At 38.1% G+C, this 23,953-nt stretch overlaps 2 protein-coding genes across 2 annotated transcripts in view; one reads left to right on the top strand and one right to left on the bottom strand.

Moving 5' to 3' along the window:
* LOC311283912 (sialoadhesin-like) overlaps positions 1 to 15,218 on the top strand; it is a 112,891-nt gene extending 97,673 nt beyond the window's left edge. Inside the window, exons 13-21 of the mRNA XM_084398682.1 lie at positions 892 to 1,236; positions 1,335 to 1,583; positions 4,144 to 4,488; positions 4,587 to 4,835; positions 12,404 to 12,661; positions 12,746 to 12,994; positions 13,078 to 13,177; positions 13,299 to 13,338; positions 14,787 to 15,218. Coding sequence (XP_084254808.1) covers positions 892 to 1,236; positions 1,335 to 1,583; positions 4,144 to 4,488; positions 4,587 to 4,835; positions 12,404 to 12,661; positions 12,746 to 12,994; positions 13,078 to 13,177; positions 13,299 to 13,338; positions 14,787 to 14,852 — 1,901 coding nt within the window. The 3' untranslated portion in view covers positions 14,853 to 15,218. The remainder of the gene's footprint in view (positions 1 to 891; positions 1,237 to 1,334; positions 1,584 to 4,143; positions 4,489 to 4,586; positions 4,836 to 12,403; positions 12,662 to 12,745; positions 12,995 to 13,077; positions 13,178 to 13,298; positions 13,339 to 14,786) is intronic.
* Positions 15,219 to 17,172: 1,954 nt separating this feature from the next.
* Positions 17,173 to 23,953, bottom strand: part of tspan34a (tetraspanin 34a) — a 9,339-nt gene continuing 2,558 nt past the window's right edge. Inside the window, exons 4-8 of the mRNA XM_084403042.1 lie at positions 21,633 to 21,707; positions 20,397 to 20,504; positions 20,156 to 20,284; positions 19,678 to 19,770; positions 17,173 to 17,561 (exon numbers count right to left, since the gene is read on the bottom strand). Coding sequence (XP_084259168.1) covers positions 17,511 to 17,561; positions 19,678 to 19,770; positions 20,156 to 20,284; positions 20,397 to 20,504; positions 21,633 to 21,707 — 456 coding nt within the window. The 3' untranslated portion in view covers positions 17,173 to 17,510. The remainder of the gene's footprint in view (positions 17,562 to 19,677; positions 19,771 to 20,155; positions 20,285 to 20,396; positions 20,505 to 21,632; positions 21,708 to 23,953) is intronic.

Here is a 23,953-nt window from a genome sequence, read left to right as displayed (position 1 = left end):
CATCAAATCGTTCTTATCAATTTTGAATAATATGTATTTTTGTAAATTTATGTAGTATATTTGTTGTTTAGTGGTTGTTTTGAGTCTTTTGTTTTGTCTACCTGCCCAGGGACAACAGATGCAAATTAGCTGTTAGCTAACTCTGGTGCAATTGTCTGAATTGTGCGCTGTCCCTGCCAAATAAACAAACAAATAAATAAATAAATAAATTAAAAAGAAGACCACCAATTTCCGTGAACCAATTGATCCTGAACAGAGACTGGCAGTATGTCTAGGTATGGACCCTTTTTACAGTCTATGGTATGGACACACACACACGGCCGGCGGAAGCGCTGGGCAGATAGAACAGCTGTATACAGGTTATATTTTCCGAAATTTTGATCTGATTGAAAGGGGAGGTGGCTCTGAATTGTCAAAAAACCTCTCAAAATACTGGGTGTGGATGCGAAAAACGCAGAAAATCGAACCCAATCCGATTTTTTTTATTACGGACGAAAGTTTCGTAGACAGTGTGCAAGCGTGATTGACATAACGTGAGGTCGAATTTTTTTTTTAACGTGCGAAAATTTCGGATGCGAATTTCGGACTCAGTGTGCAATGGCCTTAACACTTGATGGCTGCTCTGTTAAGTCTTCGTCGTCGGTTAGGAACCTGGGTGTGCTCTTTGATACCAATCTTTCATTTGAAAGTCACGTGTCTAGTATCTGTAAAACCGCATTTTTCCGCATTATTATTTTTTTTTGCGTTGCAATGTAAACAGTTCATGTGTTCCAGGGAAAAAATAACAGCGTAAAGATTTGGAACAACATGAGGGTAATTGTAAAACAATTTGTTGTGTGTGTGTGTGTGTGTGTGTGTGTGTGTAAACTATCCCTATAATCTGTGTTTCAGGGGTTTCTGATGCTGATTGGGGTGTGAGTTACAGTCCTTCACACATCTGTGCACTAAAGGACTCAACAGTGATAATGAGATGCACTTATACATACCCTACTGGATATCAGATCATGAAAGTGTTCTGGGCTAAATTGTTAATACATGGTGAAGAACCTCCAGATCTGTCTGAGGACCCTGAATACAGTCAGAGGCTTCAGTATCTGGGAGATCAACAGCAGAACTGCACCGTCAGACTGAGTCATGTGACACTGAAGGATGAAGACATGTACTATTTCAGATTCATCACTGATAACCCTGATGGAAAATGGATTGGTAAACCTGGTGTAACTCTTAATGTCACAGGTGAGTTTGTTGAGGTTTATCTCTTCTTCTGTGCATTATGTTGAATAATAATCAGTGTATGACAGCAGCACTAGATATAATGTGTGTGTTGTGTTCAGATCTTCAGGTGGAGTCTCCTGAGAGAGTGACAGAGGGAGATTCAGTCACTCTGAGATGTAAAAGCAGCTGCGCTCTGACTGACAGAACATTCATCTGGTACAGAAACTCACTGAAGATATTAACTGAGAGAAGAGACAGAAACAATGAACTCCTGCTGCAGTCAGTCAGAAGAGAGGATTCAGGCAGATATAGCTGTGCTGTAGACGGACACACTCACATCTCTCCTGCTGTTCAGCTCAATGTCATGTGTGAGTATGTGTTTTATGTACTTCAGTGTTTTATTTAGTGATGTATTTTCTTTGATGATTCACCCCTTACTGGTCATAAGTTTTAAATGTAAGAACAGATTTTTCTGCTAAAACAAAAGCTGAGATAAAAAATCACCCTACAATAAAGCAATAAAGCAATAAAACGCACACTGGACAGAAGATCGCAAAGAAAGAGCACAGGGCATTGTCTTGTCCAAACTTTTCTTCTTCCTTATGTCTGCATCCCCCTCTCCCTCCTCCCTTCCTCTCCTCCTGAGTCAAGTCACCAAAAGTTCACTAAAAATGTCTATATAATCACAAATGATGTATCTTGTGAATCCCCAAAAGCTGCTAGATCTGCTTATTTTTCAACCCTATTAGAAGAAAATAAACATAATCCTAGGTATTTATTTGAAACAGTGGCTAAACTAACGAAAAAGAAAGCTTCAAGCCCAGAAGTTTCCAAGCAACACAGCAGTAATGACTTTATGTACTTCTTCACTTAGGATTGATAACATCTGGGACAAAATTTTTACTATGCAACCATCTACTACAGTATCGCATCAGGGAGAGCATTTTAGTCTCCCTGAGATAAAATTTGATTCATTTATTTCTATAGGAGAGGAAGAATTTTGCAAACTCGTTAATTCATCTAAATCGACAACATGTATGTTAGACCCTATACCAACTAAGCTACTGAAAGAGATGCTCCCAGAGGTCATAGATCCTCTTCTTAATATAATTAATTCGTCTTTGTCTCTAGGATACGTACCAAAAAACCTTTAAGCTGGCTATGATTAAACCGCTCGTTAAAAAAACGCAACTTGATCCTACAGAATTAGTCATTTACAGGTCGATCTCGAATCTGCCTTTTCTGTCAAAGATATTAGAAAAAGTAGTGTCCTCACAACTGTGTTCCTTTCTTGAAAGAAATGATATCTGCGAGGATTTTCAGTCCGGATTTAGACCGTACCATAGTACTGAGACTGCTCTCGTTAGTCACAAATGATATGCTCTTATCATCCGATTGTGGTTGTATCTCTCTATTAGTGTTACTTGATCTTAGTGCTGCATTTGACACCATTGACCACAACATTCTTTTAAATAGACTAGAAAACTATGTTGGCATTAGTGGAATAGCACTAGCATGGTTTAAATCATACTTATCTGACCGTTATCAGTTTGAAGCAGTAAATGAAGAGATGTCTTATCGATCACAAGTTCAGTATGGCGTACCACAAGGCTCAGTACTAGGACTGCTGCTTTTCACTCTGTACATGCTACCATTAGGAGATATCATTAGGAAACATGGAATTAGCTTTCACTGTTATGCTGACGATACTCAGCTGTATATTTCTTCAAACTTACCAATTCACAAAATTAACGGAATGCATAGCTGATATAAAAAAATTGGATGACTAGTAATTTCCTACTTCTAAATTCTGAAAAAACAGAGATTCTAATTATTGGACAAAAAACTCCCACACGTAATAATCTAGAATACTGTCTAAAGGCCATTGCACACTGAGTCCGAAATTTTCGTATGCGTTTTTTCGTGTTCGTCAGCCTTAAAATTCGTCACGCACAGAAACCTTGCACACTGAGTCCGATGCGTATTTATTAAACCTTTGCGGAAAAAAACGCAAAAAATACAAAATGGATTCGTCAAGCAGTGAGGATGATTTTGTTGCCCTCTTTCTTCTTAAAAAGAGAAAAATAAAAAGAGGAAATATTGGGTCCATCCAATCCTGAGATTGCGCCGAGAGGAAGGAGAGTTTCACCTCCTTATCAAGGAGTTGCGAAATTATCCCGAGCAATTCAAAATTTACCTCAGAATGTCAGTGGAACAGTTTGATTCTTTGCTAGCGATACTGGAGCCACATTAAAAAGAAGACCACCAATTTCCGTGAACCAATTGATCCTGAACAGAGACTGGCAGTATGTCTAGGTATGGACCCTTTTTACAGTCTATGGTATGGACACACACACACGGCCGGCGGAAGCGCTGGGCAGATAGAACAGCTGTATACAGGTTATATTTTCCGAAATTTTGATCTGATTGAAAGGGGAGGTGGCTCTGAATTGTCAAAAAACCTCTCAAAATACTGGGTGTGGATGCGAAAAACGCAGAAAATCGAACCCAATCCGATTTTTTTTATTACGGACGAAAGTTTCGTAGACAGTGTGCAAGCGTGATTGACATAACGTGAGGTCGAATTTTTTTTTTAACGTGCGAAAATTTCGGATGCGAATTTCGGACTCAGTGTGCAATGGCCTTAACACTTGATGGCTGCTCTGTTAAGTCTTCGTCGTCGGTTAGGAACCTGGGTGTGCTCTTTGATACCAATCTTTCATTTGAAAGTCACGTGTCTAGTATCTGTAAAACCGCATTTTTCCGCATTATTATTTTTTTTTGCGTTGCAATGTAAACAGTTCATGTGTTCCAGGGAAAAAATAACAGCGTAAAGATTTGGAACAACATGAGGGTAATTGTAAAACAATTTGTTGTGTGTGTGTGTGTGTGTGTGTGTGTAAACTATCCCTATAATCTGTGTTTCAGGTGTTTCTGATGCTGATTGGGGTGTGAGTTACAGTCCTTCACACATCTGTGCACTAAAGGACTCAACAGTGATAATGAGATGCACTTATACATACCCTACTGGATATCAGATCATGAAAGTGTTCTGGGCTAAATTGTTAATACATGGTGAAGAACCTCCAGATCTGTCTGAGGACCCTGAATACAGTCAGAGGCTTCAGTATCTGGGAGATCAACAGCAGAACTGCACCGTCAGACTGAGTCATGTGACACTGAAGGATGAAGACATGTACTATTTCAGATTCATCACTGATAACCCTGATGGAAAATGGATTGGTAAACCTGGTGTAACTCTTAATGTCACAGGTGAGTTTGTTGAGGTTTATCTCTTCTTCTGTGCATTATGTTGAATAATAATCAGTGTATGACAGCAGCACTAGATATAATGTGTGTGTTGTGTTCAGATCTTCAGGTGGAGTCTCCTAAGAGAGTGACAGAGGGAGATTCAGTCACTCTGAAATGTAAAAGCAGCTGCGCTCTGACTGACAGAGCAACATTCATCTGGTACAGAAACTCACAGCCATTAACTGAGAGAAGAGACAGAAACAATGAACTCCTGCTGCAGTCAGTCAGAAGAGAGGATTCAGGCAGATATAGCTGTGCTGTAGACGGACACACTCACATCTCTCCTGCTGTTCAGCTCAATGTCATGTGTGAGTATGTGTTTTATGTACTTCAGTGTTTTATTTAGTGATGTATTTTATTTGACGATTCACCCCTTACTGGTCATAAGTTTTAAATGTAAGAACAGATTTTTTAAAACAAACTGTTTTGCTAAAACAAAAGCTGAGATAAAAATTCACCCTACAATAAAGCAATAAAGCAATAAAACGCACACTGGACAGAAGATCGCAAAGAAAGAGCACAGGGCATTGTCTTGTCCAAACTTTTCTTCTTCCTTATGTCTGCATCCCCCTCTCCCTCCTCCCTTCCTCTCCCCCTGAGTCAAGTCACCAAAAGTTCACTAAGAATGTCTATATATCACATAATGATGTATCTTGTGAATCTATTGTTTTTGCTTTTCATGTTTTGTATCATTTTAAATGTCTCAGTGCAGTGAGTAAAATGGTCTTAATTTCATTGCAGTCATTGGTATTATGAGAAAGATTGAGAACTCAGGAGAATCATGTTCTCCTCTTTGGGTGATGTCTCTTCAAGATATCTGATAATTCTCCCCCCTCCCCCGAAACCAGAGACATTCTTAGAGAACTCTTGGTGACTTGACTCAGGGGGAGAGGAAGGGTGGAGGGAGAGGGGGATGCAGAGATAAGGAAGGAGAAAAGTTTGGACAGGACAATGTCCTGTGCTCTGTCTTTGCTATCTTCTGTCCAGGGTGCGTTTTATGGCTTTATTGCAGGGTGAGTTTTGTCTTAGCAGGAAAATCAGTTCTTACACAGCCTAGGCCCGGTTCTCAAGGATTCAACTGATAAAGGCCTGGCGCTGGACGCTCCGCCATGTCTGGGCTGAAGGTGTTGGAGGACTCAACCGTTTTTTCACTCTGGAGCAATAAGGGTGCACAGTAGTGTGCAGCAAGCCGACAGAGCCGGGCCTCTCAGTGCTTCTACCCGTTTAGGGTGAAAACACGGGAGGAGACCGGCTCTACACGTAGGCTATAATATCTAGCGAAAGTGTTAGCCCAGCCAGCAGCGCTACAAATATCTGTTAGCGAGGAGCCACGTGCCAGCGCCCAGGAGGATGGGCGTTTATCCATCTCACCCCCCTAAGGAACCTGACGGCCAGGTCAAGCTTTCCTACTGTTTTGCCATCTATGTGGTCGTGATATGCTGAAATAGCGGCAGCATGTACTTTGAGGGTGGAGGGAGACAGCCTTCGCTCCAACCCTTGCTGCAAGAAGGAAAGCACGGACCCTATCGAACATCTTCGGGGGTCCTCTCGGCTAGAAGAACGCCACTCGATGAACAGGTTCCACTTCAAGGCGTACGCACGTCTCGTGGATGGCGCCCGTGCAGAAATGATGGTGTTAAGTACCTCTGGGGGTAAGTCACCTAGAACCTCCACATCCATCCAGGAACCACACATGAGTTTCCAGAGGTCCAGACGCGGGTGCCATAGGGTGCCCCGTCTCTGAGTCAGAAGGTTCTTCCTCAGAGGAATGGGCCAGGGAGGGACTGTCAAGAGGAGCATGAGTTCTGGGAAGCAGGTCCGGGTGGGCCAATAGGGTGCCACGAGAAGGACCTTCTCCTCGTCCTCCCTGACTTTGCACAGGGTCTGACACTCTTGGTGATGAGTAGACTGAGGGGCGGCCCACGAGGCACTCTGGTGGTACGTCAGGGGAAGCGCTTCAGTCTGCTGCTGACTGCGGAGAACTGCTGGGCCAGTCCTCAACAGTGTCGCAGAAAAGGCCACCTTGTGAGATGGAAGCATCGAGAAAGCATACATTGATGACCTCTCGCACCTCAGAAAGGACAGCCAGGGGCACTTCTGGACCACCAAGGTGGACATCGTCTGACCGAGGGCCTGCGCTGTGACTTGATCGACAAGCACAGCTCAAATCTGGCTCAGAACTATCCTCATGCAATAAGAGTGCCTTGGCCTCGCATGAAGGGCGGAGGTGGCCTGCCAGAGGCACAGCCACCCCCCCGTCAAGGGTAGTGAGAGAGGTGAAAACTTTGTATGCAGAATTTGGCACTTTTGGTGTTCCATATTTAGTTTTCAATGCACATCCGAGAAAGACCCGGGAAAGGATGGCTGTCAGGTCTGAATCTGATTCAGCATAAGCACACACACTATTACAGTGGGAACTCAGCATCATCCTCATTTCCAGAGCGAAACAGCCCCTCTCTCCGATGCAGCAATCGATATCTGCCCTCAGCTGGAGCCCTGAATGAAACGCTAGGTTCCTCCATTAAAAAAACAACAAAATTTTTTTTAAGGACCAGCAATCCCATCCAGAAGCTGCTCAGGACGCTACAATGGAGAAGAGACAAGGGGACCGCGCACCTAGAGCACAGAGCGAGCGCTGGGTTGCCGTGACAACCCGCGCTGTAGCCCGGCAGCTCGACGTCACAGGACACGCTGAGGAGCGAGAGACCCGTTCGATTTTGCCTGGCGGAAGCTCTCGCAGATCTCCACGGTCTCCCAGAGTGCCGAGCAGACCTGCAGCTGTGCTTTTACACACAAGCAGTGGCTGGCCAACAACAGAGGGGACTCGAGCTTTCTGGAGAAAGAAGAGTCAACCGGCGTGTCGACGTGGTCATGTTCTCGTGCGAAAACATGAACCACCCACGAACATAGTCTCACATGTTTCCCAGGCAACCGAGATAGTGATCGTGGCCGTCAGTGAGGACAGTTAACGACCGCAACCAGAAACACACGGGTGGAATGTCATCTTTAGAAAGACGCAATTCATATTCATGTAATCTCTTTCAGGGGAATGCTCTCCTTGATACTGAAGCACGCAGTGGAGGTCGCAGCGGACACAGACAGGAAATGTGCAACCTGTCGTGCGCTGTCTCTCTTCACGGCGGACTTACCAGCCGTAAGAACGGCTATACAGCGCTCTTGGTGCACCGTCACCAGCTGTGAAAACAGCCTTTTTGTTTTGCTCAGTAACACAAAAACAGAAGAGAGAGAGAGAGAGAAAGAAAGTCGACCCCGCTGCATCGCCCGCACCAGACACGAGAGATCTTCCTGAAGCGTTTGCTTGTTGTTTGATCACTTGGTAGATTAAACAGCATCGAAACGCTCGGCTCCGAAGTAAAAATCTGAAGTGCAATAGCACCTTCTACTCATTATATACCCGCGCTGTGTGGCTGAGCAGCTGATGCAAATGATGGCACACCAATGTGCATTGGCTCATATAGTTTCACTCGAAGTAGATTGGCCTCTCTAGCGAGATTCCTATTTGTCAGTCACGTCATACGTTCAGAGTGACCAACTGATAGGGAACTACAACTGACTTCCAGCCACAGCCTTAGATGAATCAACTGAAGATAAAATACATTAAATCTCTCAAGATTTCAGCAGAGGAGAATTAAACAACTCCACAAACAGCATTACCAGCTTCACTTATAACTAACCATACTGGCTTTATTTCTGCCATTCATCTACAGAAGTTCTTATTGAGAATTGACAGAGGTTAAGATGTTTGTTTTATTGAAAATGTTTGGTCACCATTATGGTGACCTGTACGTTATTATACCTGCTATTTGCTTTGTAAATCTCACGTGTGACTGTGCTGTGCTAGATATAACTTCATAAGGGAAATTCGTGTTATAGCCTCTCACTTTTATATGCTGGCCAGCCAGGGGGCGCCAGATTTGAACATTCCCCATAGCCATTGAACTGGAGCAGTAAGCTACATTTATTGTGTATTTCCGCCTTCTTGGTCATGCATATTACTGTGTATAGTTTTTAAACTGATACTTAAATATTTTTTGCACTTTTACAAGATTTCTGTGTACGGCTGTTACTTGTGTATCACAAGGGTAAAAGTCCTGTGTTTTTTAAGTAGTATGGTTACAAATAAAATATATTTATAACAATAACCAATTTTGGTCAGGATTAAAGTAAATAATTCAATTTTATTATGATGAAAACTATATCACCTGATCGTCTTTGTTTCTGGCTTCCTTTGCAACAAATTATGTGTTTTGGTAAACATTGTTAAAAAGACCACAAACTGACAAAAAGCTAAGAGTCAAACTGCCCAACTAAAGCGAGTTTCATGAAACACAGTCAAAAGTCCTTCACTCACGACCCAGTCCACTCCGCGCTGGTAGTGCACACGCAGGGCCGGCCCTGACCAATTTGCTGCCCTAGGCAAGATTTTACCTGGTGCCCCATGCATCACAGCCCATTTCACCCCATCATTGTGTTCATGATTATTTAGCATATATATATACACACACACACACACACACACACACACACACACACACACAGAGCATTACATCTAGCATTCAAGTCAAGTCACCTTTATTTATATGGCGCTTTTTATAATACAGATTATTTCAAGGCAGCTTTACAATGATAACAGGAAAATAACGCAAAAAAAGTTTGCTTCTCCTGTACAGCAGATCTAGAAGAAAACAGTGTCATAGTCCAGCTTAAGTAAGTTCAGTGATGGTTTAATTTAGTTGTAAATAAGTTATTAATTTAGTTCATTTATAAATAGCATTCTGGATAAAACAGTGATGTCATCGTCCAAATGTCATTCATGCACAAACTATTCATTGAGCACTAGCAAAAGTGTTTGTTTTCCAGTTGATGTTAGCAATCTTCCACTAAACTATGGCACGTTTCATGTTTTCACCATGAATGAAACTGAGAAATGTCTTCTTTAATGTGAATTTTACATAAAAAATTGCTATTTTATTAAACCTGTATATAAATATCATTACTAATTTTGGCAAAAAATAAATAAAATAATAATGCCATATTACCCCCCAAAACTGCACAAAGAGTAAAACATTAATTAAAAAAAGTGATAGTAGGCCTAAATGCGCCTACACTGTAAAAATGAATACGCTATATCTACTCAATAAAATTGTGACAACAGATTACAAACAATATTATTAATTAAATTTAACCAATTAGAATTGAGTAATAATTAATCAAATTAATTCCTTAAAAGTTAACCATTTAAAATGAGTAAAATTGACAAAAAAAAAAAAAAATTATCAAAAATATCTGAATAACAGACAGACATCAACGATGAATTAAAAACTCTTAATTTTTTAGTGCCAACATTGAAGACACCTAATGTTAACAAGCAGAATCACTGGAGGAGAAAAACATATTTTAAGTCACCATTATGGTGATCAGTGTTTGATTTAGTTGGGCTCCTGACCCTTAAATCATTGACTTTAGATTTTGTTTGGCTGCTGTACCTGAGTTAAAACAGCCAGATGAACAAAGAGAAAAGGTGATCTGATGGTGTTGGTTATGTTTTAACATAATCATTATTTTACAATCATTTGACCTGAATCAGTGAACTTATATAGAGTTAGGTTTACTTAAATAATTATAGCAGCACTGTTCTTGTACAGCAAAATATTTTTAGCATTTTCAATGAAATCCAAATGATCAAATCAATAAAAATAAAAAAACTGCAACTTTTTTCTTTATGTAGGCACACACAGACATCAATAATTAGCACATGCATCTCAGCAATGGTGACAAACAGATCACCTCTGATCATAAGCTCATTATTTATTCATGCAGCAATGCATGATGGGAGCCATGAATGAGTTTTGATTGGCGGCACCCAGAATGCACTGCAACATGCTTTATAATTGTCACCATTGTTGAGATTCACAGGCTAATTCTTGATGTCTGTGTGTCTAAAAACCAAACAACTTGAAAAAAAAAGTTTTTTTTTGTATATGAGAAACTTTTAAGAAATTATTTGGATTGCATTGTAAAGGTTAAAAATATTATACTGTACAAGAACAGAGCTGCTGTAATTAATAAAGTAAACCTAACTCAGTAATTAGGTTCTATATGAGATCAGCGATTCAGGTTAAATGATTGTGAAATAATGATTATGTTAAAACACAACCAACACATCAGATCACCTTTTCTATTTGTTCATCTGGCTGTTATAACTCAGGTACAGCAGCCAAACAAAATCTAAAGTCAATGATTTAAGTGTCAAGAGCCCAACTAAAACAAACACTGATCTCCATAATGGTGACTTAAAATTACGGTTTTCTCCTTCAGTGATTCTGCTTGTTAACATCAGATGTCTTCAATGTTGGCAATAAAAAATAAAGAGTTTTTAATTCATCTTTGACGTCTGTCTGTTATCCAGATATTTTTGTTTAAAAAAATTGTTGTAAATTTTACTCATTTTAAATGGTTAACTTTTAAGAAATTAAACTGATTAATTATTACTCAATTCTAATTAGTTACGTTTAATTAATAATATTGCTTGTAATCTGTTGCCACAATTTTATTGAGTAGATATAGCATATTCATTTTTACAGTGTAAAAAACTGACATGATTGTTACAAAATCACACTGTCTGCGGCCTCTGGAGAACTTAGAACACCTGCTAGCATAAAGTTTAAGGTAAAAATAACTGCCATTAAATTATAGTATATTACTACTATGCAATTAGATAAACTGTTCATTAATTCCATCACTTTACCTCTGTCTTTATCCCCTTTTATCCTCTTCTCTTCTTTTTGCCACTGTATCAATCGCAGACTATATAGCTAATTTATAATGTGTCATGTAAATTCGGCCATCCGTCACAATCAGTAACTTTCACCGTGTCTAGACCTGGCGCAAGCTGCCAGGCCAGTTTCTACAGGGGCGCCCTCAAACAAAAGCAATGCGGCGAGAGGCGACGCTACACAACAAATTACCAACAACTGATCGCACGCGCTCTGTTTCTGACGCACATGCTGGGCGGGGGAAGATTGATGCGCCGGACCGGAGTCGGGGGACTTAGTTAAGGTTTTTTTTTTTCTTGTCTTTTTTTATTTTTTATTTTGTAGTATTTCGAATTTATGGTTTTAAAATAGTAGTAGTAAAAAAAAAAAAAAAAAACTTCACTCGTTCACTCATTTTGGCGCCCCTATGGATGAGTGGCGCCCCTAGCATTTGCCTATTCCGCCTATGCCGCGGGCCGGCCCTGTGCACACGAAAGACGCTAACAGCAAGAAGGCGGTAGTCTGCAGTTGCACACACAATTCACGGCTTTGGACAATTTCCAGTACACTCCAAATGGCCAGCGGGGAAACCGCAACCGTTGATCCGAGCTGCGAGACAGGGGAAGGGAAATCAGTTCTAAACAGATACACGTCAGTGCCCACTCGTTCGTAAGTAGTAAGAATTTGGGGCGTCACGTTTCGGGCATCAGTTGGGGTGAAGGAGCACACCGTGGAGGGCTGCCTGCTGGTTTTTATTCAATGAATCTGCCAATCGCGTTGTACCACTGGCTCATCAGTAATATTGGATGCACCTGTGAACAGAGACTTGCAGATACACATGCACACCTGATAGACATTAACCCACCCTCACAGGTTGTCAAACAGTCAGTGTTCCCCTCCCGTTACATATTCACCAACAATATTTTCTTGCTACCATTGTGAAAAAGAAATATACGAAAATATTTTATTTGAAATACATTTATTTTATGCTCAGTATACTACAAATACATTAACATATTTATGTACTTAATATAAATTCCTGCAATTGCAATTTTTGCCAGGCCATATCTATATTGAATCTTAATTTTTGTCTGTTTTAGACTCTCCAAAGAACGTCTCAGTGTTGATGAGTGGATCTGGTGTAATAGTGGAGGGAGATTCAGTGACTCTGAACTGCATCAGTGACTCAAACCCTCCTGCTCTGAACTTCAGCTGGTTTAAAGGAAGAACGATTGTAGGATCTGGAAGAATCTACAGCATCTCAAAGATCAGCTCTGATGACAGTGGAGAATACAAGTGCAAGTCCATCAATGAACATGGAGAGAAATACTCTGATGCTGTGACTTTAAACGTCATGTGTGAGTTCATGATCATCTGCACATTGTTTCAAATTTCCAAGTTCATCATTTTCTAATATCTATATAGTGAATTTTGATTTTTAGATCCTCCCAGGAACGTCTCAGTGTTGATAAATGGATCTGGTGTAATAGTGGAGGGAGATTCAGTGACTCTGAACTGCATCAGTGACTCAAACCCTCCTGCTCTGAACTTCAGCTGGTTTAAGGAGAATGAAACCTCAGCTGTTGGATCTGGACAGAGTTTCAGTGCACTACAGAGTGGACGCTTCTACTGTCAGGCTCACAATCAACATGGATCTCAGAGATCAGACGCTGTAACTGTCACTGTCACAGGTGAAGCTTTTATTAACACACTCCTGTATCTTCACATCATTCATCAGTTTGGAGAGTTAATCATGATGATCTTCCTCTTTCAGTTCATCATGTTGCTGGTAGGAATGGGATTGTGATCACAGCGGCATCTGGAGGATTTTTCTTCATCATCATCATCATATTATTATTATTATCATTTATTATGTAAATAAAAGTATATCAATAAAGAGTACATAAATATAATACTTTTTAAACTAATTCAGAAAGATATTTGATTATTAATGGTATATGAAACAATTAAATTACTTGTTTGTGTTTTTGACAGTAAGAAGAAAAGGATAAACAGAAGATCTGCTATAAATGAGGTGAGATAATCAAAGAACCACATAATAATATCATTGAAAGAATAAAATTAGCTTTTGTGTAAATTCAGAGATGGTTTTCTTTTTACAGTAAGAGACTGTAGAGTGACAACACTTTTGATACTTGATTGACGCTTCTGTTCCTAGGGAGTTGGCAAAGACTCTTATTGTTACGGCAACAGTTTGTGATTAAGTCAGATTACATAATATGTTGGGAAATTATCAGACTGCTCAAACATCTCATGGCAAACTGACAAATACTGAGACGTGAACTCACAGCATTTAAAATTTCTTGTTTTGTGCTGTAAGGCGGCGTTCACATATCGCGCCTAAAAACGCATAGAAAACGCTAGGCGCGCCACGTTCTCCTTTTTCCAAAGCGCTCGGGTGGTTGCGCTCCGGAGGCGTCTGTCGTTGCTAAGCTTGGTTCTTGTCACGTGACCTGCGGTGCGCTTGCGGCATTCTGAAAAGTTTAGATGTTTTTATCTCGATGCGGCGCGGACGCACGCGCTTGGAAAAAACGAGCGCGTCGCACCGCGACCGCGTCGCTTCCATTATGAGCGCGCATACCGCGCGCCTACATTTGAAATAACGAACTTGCGCACGCAAAAGACGCGATATGTGAATAGGCCCTAAGTCCTTGTTCCCTATCATACTGCATCGCTTAGTTTTAATAAAATCATGCAGTGAAACTGCACGAGCCAATGGATGCTCTGCGGAGAGGAACTAACCTATGGGCCCTATCTTGCACCCAGCGCAATTGACTTTGTACACCGGCGCATGTATCATTCCTATTTTGCACCCGACGCACAGCAGACTTTTCCCTCGACAGACGCACGTCTGTAAATTAGTGAATGAACTTGCGCTCCCAGGGCGGTTCAGCGAAAAAGAGGAGGCGTGTTCCGGCGTGAACGTTCCCTGGTGCTATTTTGCAGTTCCAGAAAACAATTCCGCCACTGACCAGGAAAAACCTAGTCTAAAGTCAGTGGCGCGTTCAGATGCTATTCTAAGGGCGCATGCTTGGCCATAATGTAGCATGTGCACAACGCGGTACACTTTGCTTCTCTCATCTACACACAGACGCAGCAGTTGCCATTTTTGCAAACCATACATAATTACAAGGAAAAATATTGCACACGAGGGAAATCATTGTGGTGTCCATGAAGATGTGAAAAAACAGGCATAAATCTAGCTTACACATTTACCCAAATTATTATACGCCTGTTTAACCGAAGCTTATTTGGGTGTGTTTCTCCATCCCCAATGTAACTTCTCTGTCTTTTACGGCCCTGATGAGAACGTCGGTCTCCTTGGCTGTGAACCGCTCCTGGTGTGCGCCTGGCAAATCCGCCGTTATAATAGCAATCCGCCATGGAACAAGCGTGCGCCTGCTCTTAAAGGGAATGTGAGATATCGGTAGGTAGGTAATAATCTCACTTTCTTTCACACAGTCTGTCTCGGATCCTGCTGTTCACCAGTCCGGCTCTTTTGAATATGAGAATCTGACTCTTCAGTAGCTCTTCAAGTCTTCTCAAGAAGAAACTCCCATCACTCTTTCTCAATAGATACTAAACAGTCCTTATGTTCAGTCTTTTCAATCTATATTATACGAGCAATCTCAACAACAGTAATCAAATTGTTAAAATATGTGAGAAAGATTATTTGTACCATTGAAGTGTTTGCTTTATTCATGTGGTTTTTAAAAATGTTTGCGGACCTTGTCAAATGTGTTTCCCTTAACAACACGCCCACATCGCAACTAACAATGAAAATGAAGAACTTTGTATGTTAACACACTTTTAGAGTTTCCATTCTGATGTTTCTCATTGCTTTTGTAGAAAGTAATGGTTTATGTTCATTAATAAATGAGTTTACCACTGTGAGCTGTTGCTTTATTAAAGGACTTGAGTGAGTAAATCATGCCCGATAATATATAGCAGTTTATTAAAGGGTTTTATCTTTATTCCTTTTTAAATAACAAGGTACATGGCCATGAGTGCTTTAGAGCGTGTATTAAACTGGCTAGTAGTTTTTTCAAACCACATTTTGAAATTCTGATGCTTTTACGCTAGAGGGCGATGAGCAAACACCTGATCTGAAAATGTTGTGGGTTTTTACCCTCAGTAACAGGTCTGTGACGTCAGCACTCGTCTGTCCATCTCTCACGAGGGTCACATGATCACACAGTCAACACTAGAGAGATGCTGTGAAGTTTGACACATGTTTTTTTCTCATCTCTCTCGCTACAGAGGAAACTGTATTTATGGCCATATTTACAGTTTCACAAGATAACCAGCGATAACAGTGAAGTAACACATGACCACTTCTAAAAAGCTTAAAAGAACTTGTAGAAAAGTTGAAAAAGAAAAATTGTAGACATCATAGCAATTGAGGTATTCTATTATACCGTATTACAGTATACTGATAAGTTCTGGTTGAGTTTATGACCAAATTGCTATTGATCAGTCAAGGTTTATCAAATACACAATCAATAATCGTATTGGTTCCATAGGAACAGATAAATATACATACGTCTGAAAACATTTTAATGAGCATCCCTACAGACTGAGGTAAAGTTTCTCTCAGTTGAACTGGTTTTAGTCTAATGTTGCATCTGTGATGATGTCCTTTTGTCTTTGCTTAACAGCAGTGGTGATCAAGGAGTCAAGTCACCTTCATTTTTATATCACTTTTAACAATATGAATTGTTGAAAAGTTGAAATTGTTGAAAGCTGACTGTGTTGCCGTCTCGCGTCACCTGCGTTGGGGGAAAAAAGCTGCACTTAAACACACAGAGAGAACTAGAGCCGTCTGTGGTCCTGTTATAGGTTCCCACCTTTGCAATAAGTCCATTCATGAAATTTCCTCATTAATAAATATTCCACGGCCAACTGTTTGTGACACGCGGGAACGTTATTGATGTCAAACCTAGACCAGTGTCCAAAGGCGCCATTTTTAAATTGATCGAGGAGATTATAATGATTATCGGCTTCAGTTTTGGTCTATCCGTAGAACAGTTATGTTGTGTGGTTTCAAAAGACTTGGGATATTATTCACCAGTTGTATGCATTACGATCACGGCGGAAAGAAAATAATGTGTTGAAATGGCATTTGGAGGTGAGTACACTTAATGTCTGGATTTTCTGAAGGCTTTACATTAAAGGGATAGTTCACCCAAAAATGAAAATTCTGTCATCATTTACTCACCCTCAAGTTGTTTCAAACCTGTATGAATTTCTTTTTTTTGCTAAACACAAAATAAGATATTTTGAAAAATGTCTGTAACCAAAAGGGTCATGGACCCCATTGACTTCCATTGTTTTGTTTTGTTTTTACTATGGAAGTCAATGGGGTCCATGAACTGTTTGGTTACAGACATTTTTCAAAATATCTTATTTTGTGTTCAACAGAAAAATTAATTCTTACAGGTTTGAAACAACTTGAGGGTGAGTAAATGATGACAGAATTTTCATTTTTGGGTGAACTATCCCTTTAAGTAATTCAAATAGACAGAGAGGGATGTGATACATTTATTGGACAGCCATAAATTTGCATTGAATTTGAATGACTTCCACCAGTGTCTTGCTGCTTTAGATGCTTCATTATTTTAAGCTAGACCAATGTGAGAAAAAATTGTCACATATCAGTAATGTTTGCTTCTTTTTAACAAAAAAAATAACCCTGCCATTATATATTGCAGCATGTTTCAATATATTAATGTTTTATATACTATAGAAAAACTTAAGTAAGAGTGTGTGCTTCACAGGGAGCAAGAGAGTTGGTCCAGAGCTTTAAAAACATTATTTTATTGATACAAATACATGTAAATATTACAGGATGCAGATTAATTGAATCATAGGTAAATAATGTTGAAAATGTTACTGTGATCTTTAATGAGCTGTAGTATTCAACATGACATCAGCTATAGATATTAAACCTTTGGAGTCAGAGTCATATCTTAGTAGCTGAGCACAGCAGAAAAAAATAAATAAATCATTTTCTTGAGGTAAACATGCATTCAAAAGAGAACACAAAATCTCAAAGATTGTAGTGCAAATGTCATTCATACTGCAGCAGATAGTCAAGTATTTACATAACTTCAGTTAACATATCGAATAGTAAAATGTTACAGTAAACAATGATGTAAACAGATATGTCTGTAGTCAGTCCTGGTCTCATTTTCCTACATTACAATAGAGGATCATGGAAACGACCATCGCTGCAATCTGTGAAGGAACAAATTAGGTGCAATATTGAATAAAAAAAATAAAAAAATGTACAGGTAAATGAAAATGGTTGAGTTGGCTTCTTGATTATTTTAAATGTTCCTGTTTTTTTGAGTGATTATCTCTATTGATATTGCAAAACTACCAGTTCTTATGTATCTATTTTAGTTTCGACAACTTTGTGCCAAATGTTGTATATACAGATGACCTCTTATTACATAAACCTCAATATCTTGTCTCTAAAGATGGTCTGTTTTTATGAAATATGACCCAGGCAACCAAAAAAACCACAAAAATGCATTACAATGTCATGACCATTAGTGTTAATGCACACAGCATTATCTGCACTGAAAAAAGTGAAACATCAGTGCAATTCATTCAAAGTATATATTTGCATTGGTCCAATGGAAAATTGTGATTTTCAGTTTATACCTTCTGTTTTCACTTTGCCTCAAAGTAAGTGTTACACCCTCTAAAATGATACTTTGGATTAACTTAAAAAAATTGATGTAATTTGTTACAGCTAATTTTTTTAGTTTTTCTCAAATTGTATTTATGATTTAGTTAAAACCATAAATTTTGATTAATGTCAAACCTAAATTTTAATTTTTTCCAACTCAACGTTTTACCTTTACCCAAAGTACACAGCAAAAACTCCAGTGTTAAATTAACACTCAAGAGTGTTAAAGTTAATGAGATAATTAAGTGATTAATTTAGTGATGATTGATCATTATTGAAGACACCTGATGTTAACAAGCAGAATCACTGAAGGAGAAAATCACTAATTGTAAGTTACCATTATGGTGATGTGTGTTTGCTTTAGTTGGGCTCTAGACCATTATATGTTTACTTTAATATTTGTTTGGCTGTTATATCTGAATTAAAACTGCCAGATGAACAAAGAAAAAAAAAAGTGATCTGATGGTGTTGGTTATATTATGACAATCATCATTTGAACTTGATCACTGAACTCATTAAGATCCTTATTTCTGACATAGGTTTATGTTGTTTATTACAGAATAACTGTGATTCTGCATAAATACCCAGAATTGTTGATATAATATAAAGGATTTCTTAAAAGTTGTTTTGGGAAAAAAAAAAATCTTTCTTTTAGGCACACGCAGACGTCAAGTTTCAGTCTATGCATCTCAACAATGGTGACAAGCAAAATATTCAATTAGGAAAAGGAAATTACATAGACAATTCAGATCATAATTTATTCATACCGCAATGCATGATGGGAGCCATTAATGAGTTGTGATTGGTGGCAGCCGCTGCAACATGCTTTATTATTGTCACCATTGTTGAGATTCACAGGCTGATTATTGATGTCTGTGTTTTTAAATAAATTAATTCGAAAGTCTTTTGATTAGAAAAATGTTTATTAAATATTATGGGTTATATGAAAAATTCTGAAAATCATATGCTGTAGAATTACAGAGCTGATATAATTGACAAGTTAAACCAAACTATCTCAATAAGTTTCATTCTTCAGATCACAGCATGATTATGTCAAAACATAACCAACACCACACTTTTCTTTGTTCATCTGACTGTTATAAATCAATAACAGCAGACAAACAAAATTTAAAGTAAACATATAAGGGTGAAGAGCCCAACTAAAGCAAACACTATTCTCCCTAATGGTAACTTACAATTAGTGATTTTCTCCTTCAGTGATTCTGCTTGTTAACATCAGGTGTCTTCAATAATGCTCAATCATCACTAAATTAATCACTTAATTATCTCATTAACTTTAACACTCTTGAGTGTTAATTTAACACTGGAGTTTTTGCTGTGTACTTTGGGTAAAGGTAAAACTTAAAATTTTGGTTTGACATTAATCAAAATTTATGGTTTTAACTAAATCATAAATACAATTTGAGAAAATCTAAAAAAATTAGCTGTAACAAATTACATCAATTTGTTTAAGTTAATCCAAAGTATCATTTTTTTCAGTGTGACTAAAGCTTTGCCAATTATTCAGACCCTCAATTCTATTGCATCACATACTGAGACGTTGATCATTATGATGTTTGACGTTTGTCTTTCGTTGCAAACGGCATATAAGTGTACATAGAGGATCTCGCATGTGTGTAAGACTGAAGTAAATACCTCTAAAGCAGCGATTCCCAGAGCCACACCAGCCAGCAGAACTGCGTTATCCTTGATCAGCTGCTCTAATGCCCTGAAACAGCCCGTGACGGGCTACAGACAACGCAAAACACACACATCAATGCAATACCTACATAGACGATTATGTTTTCAATAGTTGATTCAGATACTGTTAAAGTTTTTCTCTTTTCAAAAGGTTTAGTAGTTTTTGTTTGCACATCATGTGCTTTGTTTCACTCTGCTGTCCTTAATGCACAATTACATGGTTGGTTGCATTTTAGTATAGGCATTTATTATTTGCAACCCACTGAGCCAAACCAATGCGTCTTTCATGCAAAAAATATCTTGCCATCTTGCCCATTAACTGGCTGAGTGAGTGACAAATTAATAGTGTGCATTGAGGCTATACATACATTTCATTAATCTCATACATGTTTGCTTTGATAGTAAGTTTAGCACAAAGTGTTCTGTAACATACATATCTTTCTGCTGCAATCTCATTACAGATTGTACTGTTTGTGCAACACGTGTCAGGATATGATGATGTGGCGGATACAAACGGAGAGTCCATGAAGTCGGTGTAGTTGTTATATCCGCAGCATTCCAGCTAGAAAAAAAAACACATGCGCATGTTTGCATTATTTGGGATTGTAATGTCAGAAAACAGCCAGAAATGGCAGCTAGAATCATCATTAAACGCATGATGGCTGGTGTCGTACCTCTTTCATAGTGCTGTTCCAGACTGCAGTGAAATCGTCATTCTTTCCATAGTTATCCTCAATGCTTTTAGCAACTTCCTCTCCAATTTTATCCAGAAATTTCTCGACCTGGAATGCAGTTAAAATCACGTTCAGCCTCTGATTTCACAGTCACGTTCCATAATACTTATAAAGACAGATTCATTTAAACCATATATGATTATGGATATAAAGCATCATTACTCAGTATTTGTGACTACACAGGCTTTTTGAGTTTTGCATTTGTGTTTTTCTGTTATTTCTGATAGCTCCCACGGTTATGGAATATTTTGAAATACGGACATTTCTATAATGACATTTCTATACATTTGTCTGGATATGTTAGAAATTGTTCTTTGTGGGTGCAATCTCCAATAAAATGATTTTCAAAAATCCATATCCAATAATAATAATATTAATAATCTTGAAAAACTCATTGTTCAGAAGGTATATAAAATAAAATAAAATAAAAGTAATAATATAAAAGATTTATCAAGTAAAAAGATAATGTTTTACAAGAAAATACTATTTCAGTCTTTCTACTTCAAAATATCATGTTTAATTCAATGTGTTACTTGCTGTGTCTTTATAATTATTTAGGTAACACTTTACAATAAGGTTCATTAGTTAACATTAGTTAACTACCTTAGTTAACATGAACTAAGAATGAACAATACTTCTACAGCATTTACTTATCTTAGTTAATATTAATTTCAACATTTACTAATACATTATTAAAACCAAAGGTTGTATTTGTTAACATTAGTTAATGCACTATAAACTAACATCAACAACCAATGAACAGCTGTGTTTTTATTCACAAATATTAACAAAGATTAATGAATACTGAATGAAAACTTTATTTTACAGTCTCCTTGTAAACTTTGTTGCATGTACTTACCATAGTAATAACAGTAAATTATGCATAATTACATGCAACTAACCCTCAACCAAACCCTAATCCTACCCTAACCCTATAGTAAGTACATGTTATTAATTAATATTACTCAGTACTTAAATATATAATTATACCGTAACAATGACACCTTAAATTAAAGTGTAACCCAAATGTATTACTCATTGTTAGTTCTTGTTAGATAATACATTAACTAATGTTAACTATTATTGTAAAGTTATTTGTGAAATGTGGAATTTGTGAGTGAAAAATCTGATTTGTTCAGTGTATATGTGCTTTTGTTGTGTTGCATCAGCTCTCACCAAAGGCTCGAAGACGATGAGCACAACCCCCGCCGCCACCTCCACGAGGAAGATGATGAGCACGATGGTGAAGAACTAGGGAGACAGTCGAGACATTTACTTTAACATCAATTTTGGGAGTGGAACCGTTCAGGGGTGTGTTTCCCGAAAGCATCGTTAGCTAACTACTGTATGTTCCCATCGTCATAACGAACATTCGCAAACAGCATCGCAAAATTGTGTGGTTTGAACGACAGCTCTCGAGCTGTGGTTAGAAGCAGAGTTTCTAGTTTGCCTGACATGTGGACTCAATAAATCCTTATCTCGAGCAAAATAAGCAAGCTGACATTCAGTACAATCTATATCTTTTATTTAGAATATATACAAATGTCATTTACCTCTTTTAGTTTGTCAAGAGATTTAAAGCGTTGTTTTTGAAGAGTGCGCATGTGTGAACGAGCTCTAGAGCGTACACTGTAAAAATGAATACGCTATATTTACTCAATAAAATTGTGGCAACAGATTACAAGCAATATTATTAATTAAATTAAACAAACTAGAATTGAGTAATAATTAATCAAATTAATTCCTTAAAAGGTAACCATTTAAAATGAGTAAAATTTTTATTGGCAACATTGAAGACACCTGATGTTAACAAGCAGAATCACTGAAGGAGAAAACCGTAATTGTAAGTCACCGTTATGGTGATCGGTGTTTGTTTTAGTTGGGCTCTTGACCTTAAATCATTAACTTTAGATTTTGTTTGGCTGCTGTACTTGAGTTATAACAGCCAGATGAACAAAGAGAAAAGGTGATCTGATGGTGTTGATTGTGTTTTAACATAATCATTATTTCACCTGAATCGCTGAACTCATACAGAGCCCAATGTCTGAGTTGTGTTTATTTTATTAATTATAGCAGCACTGTCCTTGTACAGCATAATATGTTTAGCCTTTTCAATGAAATTCAAATGATAACAAAAAAAAAAACTTTTTTTTTATGTAGGTACACACAGGCATCAAGATTTAGCTTATGAATCTCAGCAATGGTGACAAACAGATCACCTCTGATCATAAGCTCATTATATATTCATGCAGCAATGCATGATGGGAGCCATGAATGAGTTTTGATTAGTGGAACCCAGAATGCACTGCAACATGCTTCATAAATGTCACCATTGTTGAGATTCACAGGCTGATTCTTGATGTCTGTGTATTTAAAAACAAAAACAATTTTTTTTTGTATATTAGATATATTAGATAATTAATTATAGCAGCTCTGTCCCTCTACAGTATAATATTATTTTTAACTATATGAGTTCAGAGAATCAGGACAAATGATTGTGAAATAATGATTATGTTAAAACACAACCAACACCATCAGATCACCTTTTCTCTTTGTTCATCTGGCTGTTATAACTCATGTACAGCAGCCAAACAAAATCTAAAGATAATGATTTAAGGTCAAGAGCCCAACTAAAACAAACACCGATCACCATAACGGTGACTTACAATTACGGTTTTCTCCTTCAGTGATTCTGCTTGTTAACATCAGGTGTCTTCAATGTTGCCAATAAAAATTTTACTCATTTTAAATGGTTACCTTTTAAGGAATTAATTTGATTAATTATTACTCAATTCTAATTTGTTCAATTTAATTAATAATATTGCTTGTAATCTGTTGCCACAATTTTATTGAGTAAATATAGCGTATTCATTTTTACAGTGTAAGAACGAGCCTATGACTGAATCTGGAAATAGAGCAAAATAACTGAGAGAAATTCAAATTAGTCCTCAGACGCCAAGTCCGTAATTTGTAGCAAAAATGTCTAGTATTAATTCGATCTCAAACGATTCATTTAAGTAAGTTATTACTCCACCACGCGCGTGATTTTTGCGCACCAATTTGCGACATTAGGCGGTTTCCATTACATATTTGCGCCAAACTATTGCGAAATGATGGTGTTTCCATTAACCGATGTTATACGACTAAAACGTAATTTAGTCATTCCAAAAATCATAGCAACGGATGTTGGTAGGTTTATGTATCTCAGCCACTGCACTAGCCATTATTACTCGAAGGAGACGTACATTTGTTTTCCAAGCGTTAATGGCAAGGAAAGACCCTTATACTTGTGAGCGGCACATATGATTGTTTCTGAGTGTTTCTCCCTCAAATCTGCTTCGAGGTCTTGATTGTGGCATTTCTTTGAGGTTTAGAATCCAGTATTCCTGTAATTCTTTTGTCTTTTATGAGTTTAATAAAGAACTGTCTCGTCTTCTGTCCAAATACACCGCGTCATCTACGTCAGGTGACCTGTAAATGCGCAAAAACTGTTTCCA

The sequence above is a fragment of the Rutilus rutilus genome (genome assembly GCF_951802725.1).
Source record: "Rutilus rutilus genome assembly, chromosome: 2".
NCBI lineage: Eukaryota > Metazoa > Chordata > Actinopteri > Cypriniformes > Leuciscidae > Rutilus > Rutilus rutilus.
The sequence above is the reverse complement of the archived record's forward strand: the minus strand, read 5'-3'. Positions and strand labels throughout refer to the sequence as shown.